This window comes from Etheostoma cragini, chromosome 8 (genome assembly GCF_013103735.1).
Source record: "Etheostoma cragini isolate CJK2018 chromosome 8, CSU_Ecrag_1.0, whole genome shotgun sequence".
Classification (NCBI taxonomy): domain Eukaryota; kingdom Metazoa; phylum Chordata; class Actinopteri; order Perciformes; family Percidae; genus Etheostoma; species Etheostoma cragini.
The window spans coordinates 19,279,613-19,292,547 of record NC_048414.1 but is presented as its reverse complement, the minus strand read 5'-3'; the positions used below and the strand labels follow the sequence as shown (position 1 = coordinate 19,292,547).

The 12,935-nt window shown below is 40.7% G+C and overlaps 1 protein-coding gene across 1 annotated transcript in view; it reads left to right on the top strand.

Moving 5' to 3' along the window:
• The window catches only part of ldlrad3 (low density lipoprotein receptor class A domain containing 3), a 77,706-nt gene that overhangs the window by 22,416 nt on the left and 42,355 nt on the right, over positions 1-12,935 (top strand). The window contains exon 2 of the mRNA XM_034879155.1: positions 8,113-8,259. Within this exon, the coding sequence (XP_034735046.1) occupies positions 8,113-8,259 (147 nt within the window). The remainder of the gene's footprint in view (positions 1-8,112; positions 8,260-12,935) is intronic.

Below are 12,935 nucleotides of genomic sequence, written 5' to 3'. Positions count from 1 at the left end.
ATCTGGGATTTGTTTAAAGCTGTCTGGTAGTAGGATTACGTGTGTTGGCTGCCATGTTAGGACAAGGGCTGCTTTGTCGGGTGCCCAGATAGCTCAGTTGGTAGAGCGGGCGACCATATATAGAGCTTTACCCGCCATCACAGCGGGCCTGGGTTTGACTCTGACCTGCGGCCCTTTGCTGCATGTCATTTCCCCTTTAGTTTCTTGTGCTGTCCTGTCAAAAATAAAGGCTGAAAATGCGCCAAAAATGTAAAAAAGACGAAAAATGGAATTAAAATGTACAAGAATGCTTTAAGAATGAAGTTGTGGTTAGGGCTCATGTTGTGTTGGCATGCTGATGCCAGAAGTGTATCAGAAGAATATTGAACAGGGAAGACGTCCGCTGTCTCCGCTTCAGAGCATCAACCCCTGACTATGTTTCTCTGGTGGGGAAGTCTTATTTTTGGAGTGTCTAAAATTATAAAGGGCCCTATTGTAAATAATTATTTTAGCTTGAGGCTAGATTCCATTGCAGTAGGGTATCATTTTGATGGCAGGAAATTGAAAAAAATCATTTTAATAATCACAAATTTAGTTGCCCATCATTAGCTATTTCAATCAGGAGAGACATAGAAGCAGATATGCAAAGATGTACTGTACAAGAGCATAATATGAAATGTAAAGAATCTTTGGGGATTAGACTCTATCGTTGTGAAATTACAAATTATTTTCAACGGTTAGAGGAGCCAGACATATTCCCCCCTCGATGGAGCCTAGGCACAGGCGGAAGAAGCTGTCCGCCGGAAAGGGACGCAGGTTGCAGTGGATGATGATGACCCGTGGTGGAAGGGGGGGGGGGGTGGCACGTGGATGATTGGATCATGAATTTCATGACCAATTTTGGTTGGTGTACTGAAAAGTGAATGCCTCATAATTTTAGGAAGGGATAGGGGTGATTGAAGTTATTTAGAAGTCTTCCTTAAAGAATTTGCACTGAGCTCCATTAGCTAACTCAGCGTCTATTATTTTATTCGCTGCTAATTATCCCAAATATGCCAAGCTTTTTTTATTGCGCTGGTAACTGATATTTTCATTTATTTATTTTTTTACAATTTTTTTATTGATATGACAGGGTGTAACCCCCTACCGCCCCCCCCCACAAAACCATCCAGCATTGGTCAGGAAAGAGTAAAAAAATAAGAAGAGTAGTAATTACAGTCATAACTCAACACCAAACAAAGGGTAATAACTATAAGTGGTGACTATATAATTACTAGCTGTGCTTCTGAATGAATATCCATAATCCTGTCAGGTTAATCTATAAAGCATACAACCCCTTCATCAAAACTTTTTTTACTTCTCCTAATGTCATTCTTCTATTCTACTCCTTCCCATTCAACTCTACACAGTTTCCATAACTGTGCAGAGTTGACCCTACAAATAAAGTAGCTACGTAGCAGGTGATGGAGCCTGTGGCCCCTTTTCCCTTAAACATTTACAGCACATTACACACACTTTCTCTGTGGCTGACAGAGGCTGAAAAAAACACAGGTCTAAATATGTATTATTCAGGTTTCTGTGCTTATGCTGCCCTGTCGGTGTCTGTCTGTTTTTAATTGATGCAGACCAGGTTTTTTACACTTACTTGCTTTTTTTTTACACTGGATGCTTCAGTGAGCTAAAGGAACGGGATGGAGAATATTGTCCTCACTCTGGGACGCCCTATCTTTCTATCTCTCTTTCACACACACACATGCAATGGAAGAGCCAAATCACCTCCACCCCCCGCTGCGTCTCAGAGCCTGCTTGTATGCCAAGACCATGAAGAGTGGTGTGTACCGTAATAAGTTTTATCCTTGAACCTGAAAAAGCTAGTTTTTGTTCAGAGCTAGGCCATATCGATTCACTCCTCCCTTATCCTCCAACACATGCAGACCATGCCGTCCATGTTGGTATTGACATTATCAGGCTGTAATGTGTGGACTTGACTTGCTCTTTTGAGACTGTTTTATTTTATTAATAGGGTGTATTATTTTGGACAAAACGCCTAGGTTAAATGATGGCAAAGGTGATTGAGAATGTGAAATTATTTCTAAGGACAGAAACCTTCCTTTGGAGAACATTTGCCATCTATGAACATGTTATTGTGACACTTCTCCTATAGCCTTAGTATTACATTCTCTTCTACTTGAGATTAAAACGTACAGTAGGGAAAAAGCTGCTCAATCAATTTTCTGGTGCTGTTTCAATGCAGGTTAGATATCTAAGCCTGCTGAGGAAGATGGGGTTGAAGCAGTAACAGCCAAGCCAATAGTCTTCCCACATATGGGTTTATATTACTGACCTTTCATCCGCAGAGCAGAGGGAATAGAACTTGCTTAGGGCAGCTATTACTAGGAAACAGAGAGTAGAAAATGCTGTCCACCTCTCTTTCTTTATTATTACTCCTCTACCTTTTTCTTCCATACTTGTTCCATGCGACTTCTTGTCTAGCTGTATCTTCATCTTCCCTCCCCTCCCATGTGTTGCTTTTCATCAAACTCCTCATGGCTTCTTTTTTTGTTCTCCCCTCCCACCACGCAGTACTTTTCTCTGTCTTTAAGTTGAGTATTGTAGCAGCAAGTACTTCCAGACATACCCAGAAGGGACAAGATAGCTTATACAAGAAGCTATCTATATGCTTTAAAATGTGTAAAATTTTCAAAAGTAATGTTGATTTTATTAATAAATTAGCTGTTGAGTGTTGGGGCAGCATGCTGACATTTGGTATGAAATATTCATGTTGGTGGCTGGACCATAGGCTGCCTTGCACATCCCAGTGTTTTCATAATCAGAATATTGCACTGACGTCCCCATGCTGAATCATCATGTATGACATAGAGCTGGGCAATATATCGATATTATATCGATACTGAGATATGAGACTAGAGATCGTCTTAGATTTTGGATATCGTAATATCATAATATGGCATAAGTGTTGTCTTTTCCTGGTTTTAAAGGCTGCATTACAGTAAAGTGATGTAATTTTATGAACTTACCAGACTGTAAGACTGTTACTGTGACTGTTCTATTATTTGCCTTTACCCACTTAGTTATTATATCCACATTACTGATAATTATTTATCAAAAATATCATTGTGTAAATATATTGTGAAAGCACCATTAGTTAACACTACACGATCAAGCTGTATCAATATCGAGGTATTTGGTCAGAAATATCGTTATATTTGATTTTCTCCATATCGCCCAGCGCTAGTATGAAGTGTTCCCCTCGGAAAATCATGGAATAAAAGTTGGAAGCTTGCCATAATATCTTTGACTTAATTTTTCCATGTTCAAATGGGCAACAGTGGTCAAAGTTATTGAATTAATGAGAACCCTTTTAAGAGATTGTGGCTACACAGATCTTACCAATTCCACTTTTACAAAAAGTAATCACCTTTTGAAATAAAAAATTACGCCTCTTTGGAAATTGGCTGTGAATGAACCTTCCCCAGACCCACTCTCAGTAACAATGGGAAAGGGTCTGGCGTCACCCAGGCTAAGAAATCCCTGCTTTGACAAACAATTTTTTTTTACTCACCTGACAAATGTAATGAGCAGCTTCTACAAAACATTTGGCAACGCCAATTTTTTTAATATTTTAAAACTGTGGATTGTTTATGTCTTTGTTTGCTAGCTTGCAGTCTTCCTCCCCCTTGCTTTTGCAGGCACATTACTACGTGTCCTTGGGCATTACCATCTCCAACTGTTGCTGTAAGCATAAGACTAGCTTGAAAGTAGAAGCATACAAGCGTACTACTGTACGTACAGTACATTTTCGTCCCTTTTTCAGACTTTTTTATTTTTTTTATTTTCACTTCTTTACTACCACTAGTTTTACACTACTTTTTGGAATTCATGGCCAATAACCCTCATTTATGTAGAATTATACCTAATATTTGAGTTAGAAAAACAGAAATTATGAATCACTTAATAGTTAAGATCACAGGAACGAACAGATGAGTTTGTCTCAAGAGCGGTGAATGGAATTCAGTCCATTTCTTTGTGGTAATTTGGTTAAAAAGAAACCCAGATTTCAGATGTAGACATTTTTTAAAGTGGTCAAATTTGACCCGAGGACAACAGGAGGGTTAAACGTACAGTGCATCCTGACCAAGCATGTCTAAATATGACACCGAAGGCAGGCAACAAAGGCACCTGACCAAGCATTGTTTTTTTTTAATGCGCTGGGAGTGAGAATGTGTTGTACCACCCATGTGTGCATGCCGAAAAAAACCTCTGGTGAAAACATTGCTGGTGGTCAAAAACGGCAGAGGGTACCTTTATATATGTACTTTCCTGTGTATTACTTCTCTTGGATGTCTGACCTTTACCTTGCAGAATAATGGATGTGCAGCTTTTGACACAAGAAGGCTGTTTTTTACATTCTAGTGAGGGAGGAACGGTTTGCTGTGCTCACCTTAAATCTAAAAACGCATAAGCAGGATTTTGTAAGATTATAAATAGAATGGAAGCCAATCATGGTCCCATCTGCAAGTTTGGGTAGTATGATGCAAAAATTGGTGGCATGCACAAAGACTGAGAATGCACTTTTTAGTGAAATAGGAGAAATGTGTTTTGAAACAAGACATATTTGCATATGGATTTCTGAGTGAGAAGGAGTAGGTGTCATTTTTAGAATTTTGAATAAGGTACTTTTGGGGTAAACCACAGCGGACAGATGTTTTGGTTTATTATTTTTATAGGTCTTAAAAAATATAAAAGGATATTTGTATGTAAATCAGAGCAAAGTTTTCTTTCATTAGTGCCCTCATGTTCTGAATATAATCTAACTCAGCACAGCAGTCATGCTCATAGTGCATGCATTTATGACTCAACATAAAACAAGGAAAGATTGCATTAGGCATGTTTTTCACTTTAGAAAATGTTGCCAAAAAAATATTCCAAATGTGATTTCATTATTTTTCAAAACCACTGGGAAATTAGACTCGTGTTTATGCTGGGAGTTCATTTTTGATTCAAATTATAATTGAGGTAAGAGAGGTGAGCTATATATACAGTAGCAGCAACAGCAGCTGTGCACAAAGATGGAGAGGGACAATTTCACCCTGGGTGAACCGGTGAAACTTCTTGGAAGTAGCGCAAATGGAAATGCTAATTAAAAAAGTATCCATCTGATGCCAGACATATTCTACACTCTATGGTTTAACCATGTAAATGGGGCCTTAACGGACACAGGCAATGTGGAGGGTGGGAAAGGGTGGGAGGCTGAGAATAGGTGTGCAGAGGCAAAGATAGTATAGTCAATATTTATTCAGAGTAATTGGTCTACACTTCCCCAGCAAGATACACAGACAACCAGCGTCCGCCCTGTCTTATCTCCTTCACTTCGTCCTCACACACCCACTGTGTGAACACAGTTGCAAACAGCAGTGTTGCACAGCTGTGCAGAAAATATCCATAACATAATGGTTGAAAGCATATAAGATGAATGAGTGAGCCACTGTTGGACAGCGTCATGTCCATTAAAGTTCTCCAGGTGACGGTGAAAAACAGCATTGTTATTCTCTCAACAAGCTCATAGAGAAGTCTGTAATGAACTGTGTAGCCACACACACTTTGGTAATGAGGAATGTTCGCTACCTTCATGTTAAACCACTGCACTCTATCGATGACGGGAATATCTATAAGATGTGTGTGCTGAAAGAGTAACTGACAATCTGGATGCAAGACGTGCTGCAAAGGTCTGCTATTTGCAGTGTGAGAGCCTCATGGGAAAAGATGGGCTGTTTGTCAACCTTTTTCATTCACTCACGACACATTCAGTCCTCTCTCTCTGTGCTCTCTCTCTTTCTCTCTCATGCTCTCAAAGCAACTCTCCAATTAACCTGATGCCCCTCGAATTGCCAGCCTGTTGAAGTCACTTTACCTGGCTCCCTCCTACGCTTGTTCTGTGTTGGTCTGAATGGACATTTACATAGTATTGTGTTTAGTTGTTATGTGGACTTTGAGCGGCCTTAATCACATTCACACAGTCGGTAAACCCTCATGAAGGCTGCTGGCTGCTAATTATTCTATAGCCTACTAAGTGAGACAAGTATATACTGGAGATTATGAACAAATCTGATAGAGCTGATAAACAAGAGTGCAGTTTCAGATTTACAATATTTACCTTTGATGTGTTGAACTGAACTCTCCCTCTATTTCTCTCTGAAGTGTTCCTCTCTGTGTTGGTCCCTTTGTTAATAGAAGAGACGGACAAACATGGACAGGAGGGGACGAGCTAGGGGAGATTGTGTAAAGATGGTGGTGTTTTTTCAGATAGCTAACAAAAAAAAATTACAATTGGATGGCTCTATGTTTGTATTTAAGAGGCTGATAAATTGCTGTCTACAGGAAGTATTCTCTGCAACACTTTATACATATTATTCAACACTACATGTACAATTAATCCGGCACAAACAGTTTGTTTTAGTTGTGTGAATGTAGCAATCACTGATTTGTATTTAGTCGTTCAATTGCATGTATTCCTCAGTTGTGTTTGATGGGTACTCCCACCAATGAGAAATGACTATTAAATGTTTTCCAATCCTTAGAAATTACAAGAGCGTTTTCTCCTTATCCCTCACTTCCCCTACTCCATATTGCAAGAGACAAAAGAAGCGTTTGCATCATCCCCACAGAAGGGTTGTGCTGTCTCATTTAAAAGAGGATCTATACAGGGTTTCCACAACCTGCTGCGGTAAAAGGGCAGCAAGAGAGGGGTGATGTAAGAACATGATTTCTATGTGTCACTTGTACTCTGGGAACTGGCTACGTCTACTACAGGAATCTTAAGTAAATTGGGAACCTGTGAGCTCTAGTTGAATGAATGAATTCAGAAACACTCAAAGGTCAAAGCTTCCTATTTGTACCGTAGTGCAACGGATCCCTCAGTAATGAATACTGCCTCGGCGAGAATGTAATGATTACATAGAGAAAACAAACCCAGCACAAAGTGAAGTCATTTGTCTGATTTGTTTAAAATATTGGAAGAACAGAAGCAGCATGTTTTCTTGAAACAGCATTATAGTAGGATATATTTAATCTCTTTGCATCTTTATGAAATATACATATACATACATATATATATATATATATATATATATATATATATATATATATATATATATATATATATATATATATATATATATATATATATATATATATATATACTGTATATATATACACACACACAGTATATATAAATGTTAAATGGTCCGTTAACTGTTCAGTTAAGCACTCTAGCATAGTTTTCACAACACTGCTCTTCCTGGAGTCTTGTAAGAAAGATATATATATATAGCGTGACCCAATCAGTCACATTACTGGTTAACAACACTGTCACTTAAGGCTTAAAGGTCTATACCTCCTGGCAGCAGGTACACTTCCTGCGTGTAATGAAGTGGCCCATAACAGCTGAACCCAGTTTCAGCATAGCAGCATGAAAGTGTTTTTCCCGGTCTGTGCGGAGCTCCTCATTACTGCCCTATAGTTTTGTTTACGAGCTGAACTGTTCAGCGCATAGTGTCAAACCTCAGCCAAGAGGCCATGTTTCACATTCCAGCCCATTATACCGCAGCTGCACTGCGTCAACTAGAAGTGCCCCGAATGAGCTCAGGGCACATGTTTTTTTCTGAATGCAGCTATTTCTAGACTGTGTGTGCGCATCTGTGCATCTATGTCCAAGACATAACTATGTGCTTTGTATGTGAGTGATCTTTGGTGTTTGTTTCCTTATCTGCCTGATTATGATACGACCCAGCTCTAAACGTGATGCTTACACCTACAATGCTGTCAACACTGAATGACCTCCGCTGCTTTTGTATTCATGAGATCGTCCTCTGTTTGTTGCAGTACATTGATATAGCTTTTTAAAGGGAGACACTGCCTTTATAATTTTTTTATCTTTCCAGAACGGAGACAACAGTCTTTTATTTTGACTGTGTAAATGAATATCTCTGAAATGCAATGTCCCTCAACCTGTTTAATTTCTTCAGTGATTTAAAAATGTAATTGTCTGTTCTCTTTCTTGTTCTCCTCCTCTCTCTTTCTCTCCCTGTGTCATTCTATCTGTTTATCAATCAGAGAGCCAGCTGCTCCCGGGGACTAACTTCACCACAGAGTGCAACATCCCTGGAATCTTTATGTGTGGGGATGGGAAGTGTGTCCCAGGCGGGTGGCAGTGCGACGGATTGCCCGACTGCTTTGACATGAGCGACGAGAAAGGCTGTCGTAAGTCCAGTCCAGACTCCATAATCAAATCTTTTTTTTCCCACAGCCTTTAGCTGTGCCTTGAAGCAATGAATCCAAATAGCCAAATTTAGAGTCACGTCAGGTCTTTTGAACTCCTGAACTCCTCTCGCTGTCCAACATTCTCCCATCCCTACCCATAGAGCCATAAGGGCCATTTAAACCTAATTCTCCACCAACTTAAATGAACTTCTTCCCTCAATCCTATCCTCCACCCCACAGCGTGCACCCTTCCTCCTCCCCTCCAGACCCTCGGCCCCAGTTTAGCATCAAGGCAAAACTAAATACCATCAACGCAAAGGTTACTTGTACACTCAATAGTAGCGCATGCATAGTTCTACTGTAAGGCTACAGTAATCGCTCAGTTTGAGCCTCGCTTTTAGTTGGCTTTGATGTATCTGGTCTGCTGCTCCTCCCCTCCCGCCTGAGCCACTGCTTCACACAAATATGGTATTGCTGATGAAGATTGACTTTTAGGCCCCACCGCACTGAATGGAAACCCCCCATCTCCCCAAGTATTAATCTCTCTAACTGTCCCACACTCCCGTTTTCACTACTGTCTGCGCCTATCTCATCTGATGGTTTTTGGCTTTTGGCTTGTAATTTGCTTCACAGAGGCTTGTTTCCAATTAGAGAAGAATAAGCCTTGCAGTGATTTCTTCTTTTTTTTTGTAACCCAGGCGATTCGCTGCCGAAAGAAATCACTAATGGTTTGTCACTCATTTTCTTCTTTCTCCTCCTCTTCTCCTCCAGAAGTCACTTCTCTCACTGTTCTCTCTTGTTGGCAGCTCGGGGAACAGGCAGACTATTCTTGACAAAGTTGTGTCCCATGGCATGCCAGCACACAGACACACACACACACACACACACACACACACACACACACATACACACACACACACTTTGCTGTCATCAATCTTTTTAGTTTGTAATGCCTCTGCCATTTTAAGTTATATATACATAGGACAATTTCAAGAGATGTCCCAGACTGTGTTTTTGAGTAAGCCTTTACTACTGACATCACTGTGACTTTAAGAAAGTCTCACACTACGTAGATGGATGGGTTCTGTGTCCCAGATTCTCATCATTCAATGGCCTTAAACTGTCAGCAAGTGTCAGACCTGGAAAAAGAATATGCCGGTGCATTGAGACTACTTGCATCAGAACTACAATCATTAAGTGCTCCTGTTTTATTTAATCACACAGTCCGTGTGTCAGTTTGTTACACTTACATTAACCTCGAGTACTTTCACATTCACTACAGACAAGCAAGACCTTTTTGTCTGTTGCTGACACTACATGCTATACCACCAAAGATTAAAGCAAGTTATCATAATGCATTATACTCAGCCGGCCTCTCCGGTTGTAGGAGGACATCGGAGGACTGTCTTTGTTTGTTGTCGGCATCTACATTATCTGCTCTGACATAAGTGGGCCTTATTATTCTCAAATAGATTGCTAGTTGTCAGTCAATATCTCTGGCAACTGCTTTAACAAAAATTCCCAGACAAACCTCCGGGTCCGTTGGGGGCTCTGCAGGGACAGGCAGACAGTCGCAGGGAGGGGAAGACAAGGGAGCCAGGGAAGGAGAAGTATGTATTGACGACAATTCCTTTAAGGTCTGGCAATGCGAGACTAGGGAAGAAGAGAAGAGAGAGAAGAGGACTCATTATGGTGGCTACAGCAGGAGTTCTTTCTGTTTGTCTATTATCTGAGGAGAACACAATGCCTGGAAGCTTTGAGACTGCGGTACTTTATTCTCTGCAAGTAGAATCATAATAATACACACAATATATATATATATAGTATATTTAACAGAGCGAGATGGTAAACTCACTAACTTGAAAGAGTCTGTTGACTTATTCCTTATTCTCCTTCTGTCATTGAGCTACGTGAAGGAAGTGTGTATTAATGCAGACTCCTCAGGAAATAGTAAAGAAAAGACATTTATTTGGGGAAATGTTGCTATCACACTGACTTTTATTTTACCTTTTATATAACCAGTAGGAAATCACACAGTGTTACATTTGTTGATGTCTAGCCACTGTCCTTTGCAATCCATTTTACCATGGAGGCAGAGCAGTGTTGACCACCACATGATATAAAATGTCCTCCCAGCTGTAATATGAGCAGGTGGCCTCTGTCAGCAGGTTTTCGACAACATTGGTTTTAGTTGTCCGACAATGTGGATGTTTGTAGCTTTTTGTAACAATTTATTTGACCTAATTTGTCCACTTTAAGTGACCAGGGATGAGACCAGATCATTAAATACATATTTCACATATATATACACACACAATAACGTTATGTATGTGGGAACCTATAAAACTATTTTTACCACACACACATTTGCACCAGAAGACAGCTGTAGTTGGAGAGTCGAGCCCCATGTAAGCCCACGCTGTTCAGCCAGCAGATTGTGCTGATGTGGGTGTCTCTGATGATCCAAGGACTACTAACTTGGAGCCGGAGGTAAAGGTCATACTGTATGTGGTGACATCTCCCTTGTGTCTAATTAATGAGAATTTTGTTTTTTTTGGAAACGATGTAGCTAACGGGGAAACACAAAGGAGAACAAATCAATTTGGACTTGCAAATTACTTGGTGAAATATGGACGGATCAGTTTTCTTTTGAATCTGTATGACATTTGTAAAACTTGAACACAACGCACACTCACTTGCACATTCGCAAGACTCAACCAGCCACCCACACGTGAACTTACGATGACACCGTTTTTTCTGTCTTACTGTCTGATTTTTCAGCAGCAGAAATAAACTTCTCTCTGCCTTCTCCCTTGACCTGACTGTATTTTTATTACCGGGCTGTCAGTGGGTGATAAATGTTCAGAATAGGATAATGCAAAGCTGCTCTGCATTTGTTTTCCTCTGGCCTTTTTATTTATTTACCAGCTGTAGATGGGTCCCAGTCTGCTACGCCTCATAAGCCAGGAATTGTCTCTCAAGTGGTCAAGGGAATGTTTATTCACCTAGAAAAGATAGGCTTCTCCCTTCCTGCGCCTCTCTTGATTGTTTCTTCTTCCAGTCCCCTCAAGCACAAAGGTCAACTTGAGTCCTGTAAATACTTTTTTGCTGTTTCTTGAATAACAGTCTGGACTGAGAGAAGAGACACAATATCTCCAGCTTGAGTCTTATTGCATTAAAGATGCAGCTTATTGTATTACTGTCCTGCTGCGCCATGAAAGGACCCCCCTTACAGATTGTTTTAATCAAGCCCTTCCCTCATCTTGCACCACACAACTGGATTTTGGATTAAAAACCATTTCAGCGTTTTTTTTACAATCTTAGTCGTTGAGCAGATGCTCTACGTGGGTGTGCTTGTATGTAGGTTGTTGTATGTGTTGGCAGGTAGGCAGGCATAAAGAAATGATTCAGAGACAGGCTGCTGACAAATTCCTCACACAAAGAGGTAAAAAGTACCACCCTGCTCTCTGGTGTCCATACCGACAGCCTGGGAGAGTGTTATACCAAATGGATCCTGACAGAGGAGAGAAGGAGGAGAGCTGACTGAGCTTACTGGGCCTCAGAGCCAGGATTAGCCTCTTTGCCCTTGTCTGGGCAGGGCATGAGCAGTGGAGAGAGGAGAAATGTGTAGTGGGGCCAAAAGAGTGAGCGGACATGATGTGTAAAGCAAGAAGTGGGGATTCAAAGACGGGGACTGACATGCAGTTTGAAGGGAGAGAAAGAGAAAAGACAGAGTCGCTCATTTAAAAGAAATAACTGTAAAGTAGCGGTCCTGCAGGCTGAGGCCGTGCTTTTTCTGTGTGGAGGAAGTTAGGTTTTCAGAATTCTACACTTACAAACGGCTGTGAAAGTTCAACTTTTACTCTGCTTTGCCATCAGCGGGGCCAGTGGCTCTTGCTGTATTAAAGAACAACCATCAGAGAACATCAACTTCCCAGAATGGCTGCTCGTCTCCTTATATTCAGCTCAACATGCAAAAGAAGTTTGCATGTCTTGCTACTTGCTCAATATGTAAATTACATTACATGACTTACAGTAATCTTGGGTTTTCAGTTACAAATAGGTGTTGCTGGTTGCTTTTTCTTAAGAGCAATAGTTCCCAACCTCGGGTTTGAGACGAGATGACTCTGATGAGTCACACAATGGTAAATAGGATGGCTGAGATTTAAAAGGTTTTCTTCTACACAAATCTGTTGTTGTTTTCTGACTTCTTTCTAATAATTCCCTTGTTTCTTATGAAATGGTGGGTCATTTGAGCCATTCATGCTTTAAAGCAAGCGTGTGTAACTCTTGAAAGAAGAAATAACTACATCTTCCACTTCAAATGAGAATTTAATTCATAAGCCATAAAATCAACTCATTGCTCAATTCTGGTTTTTTTTTGTACTTTAGCAGCAGTTTTTGCTTTGCTGTGACCGTCAGCTAATGCTAGCCAATGGAAGCACACAAGAGGACTACTGCTGCGTAACTGCTTTCAATCTACCGTGCAGTTTTTGTTCCTACCCTCACCTATGGTCATGAAAGCTGGGTCATGACCGAAAGAACGAGATCCCGGGTACAAGCGCCTGAAATGGGTTTTCTTCATGAGGGGGGCTGGTGTCTCCCTTAGAGATAGGGTGAGAAGCTCAGTCATCCGAGAGGAGCTCGGAGTAGAGACGCTGCTCCTTCGCGTCGAA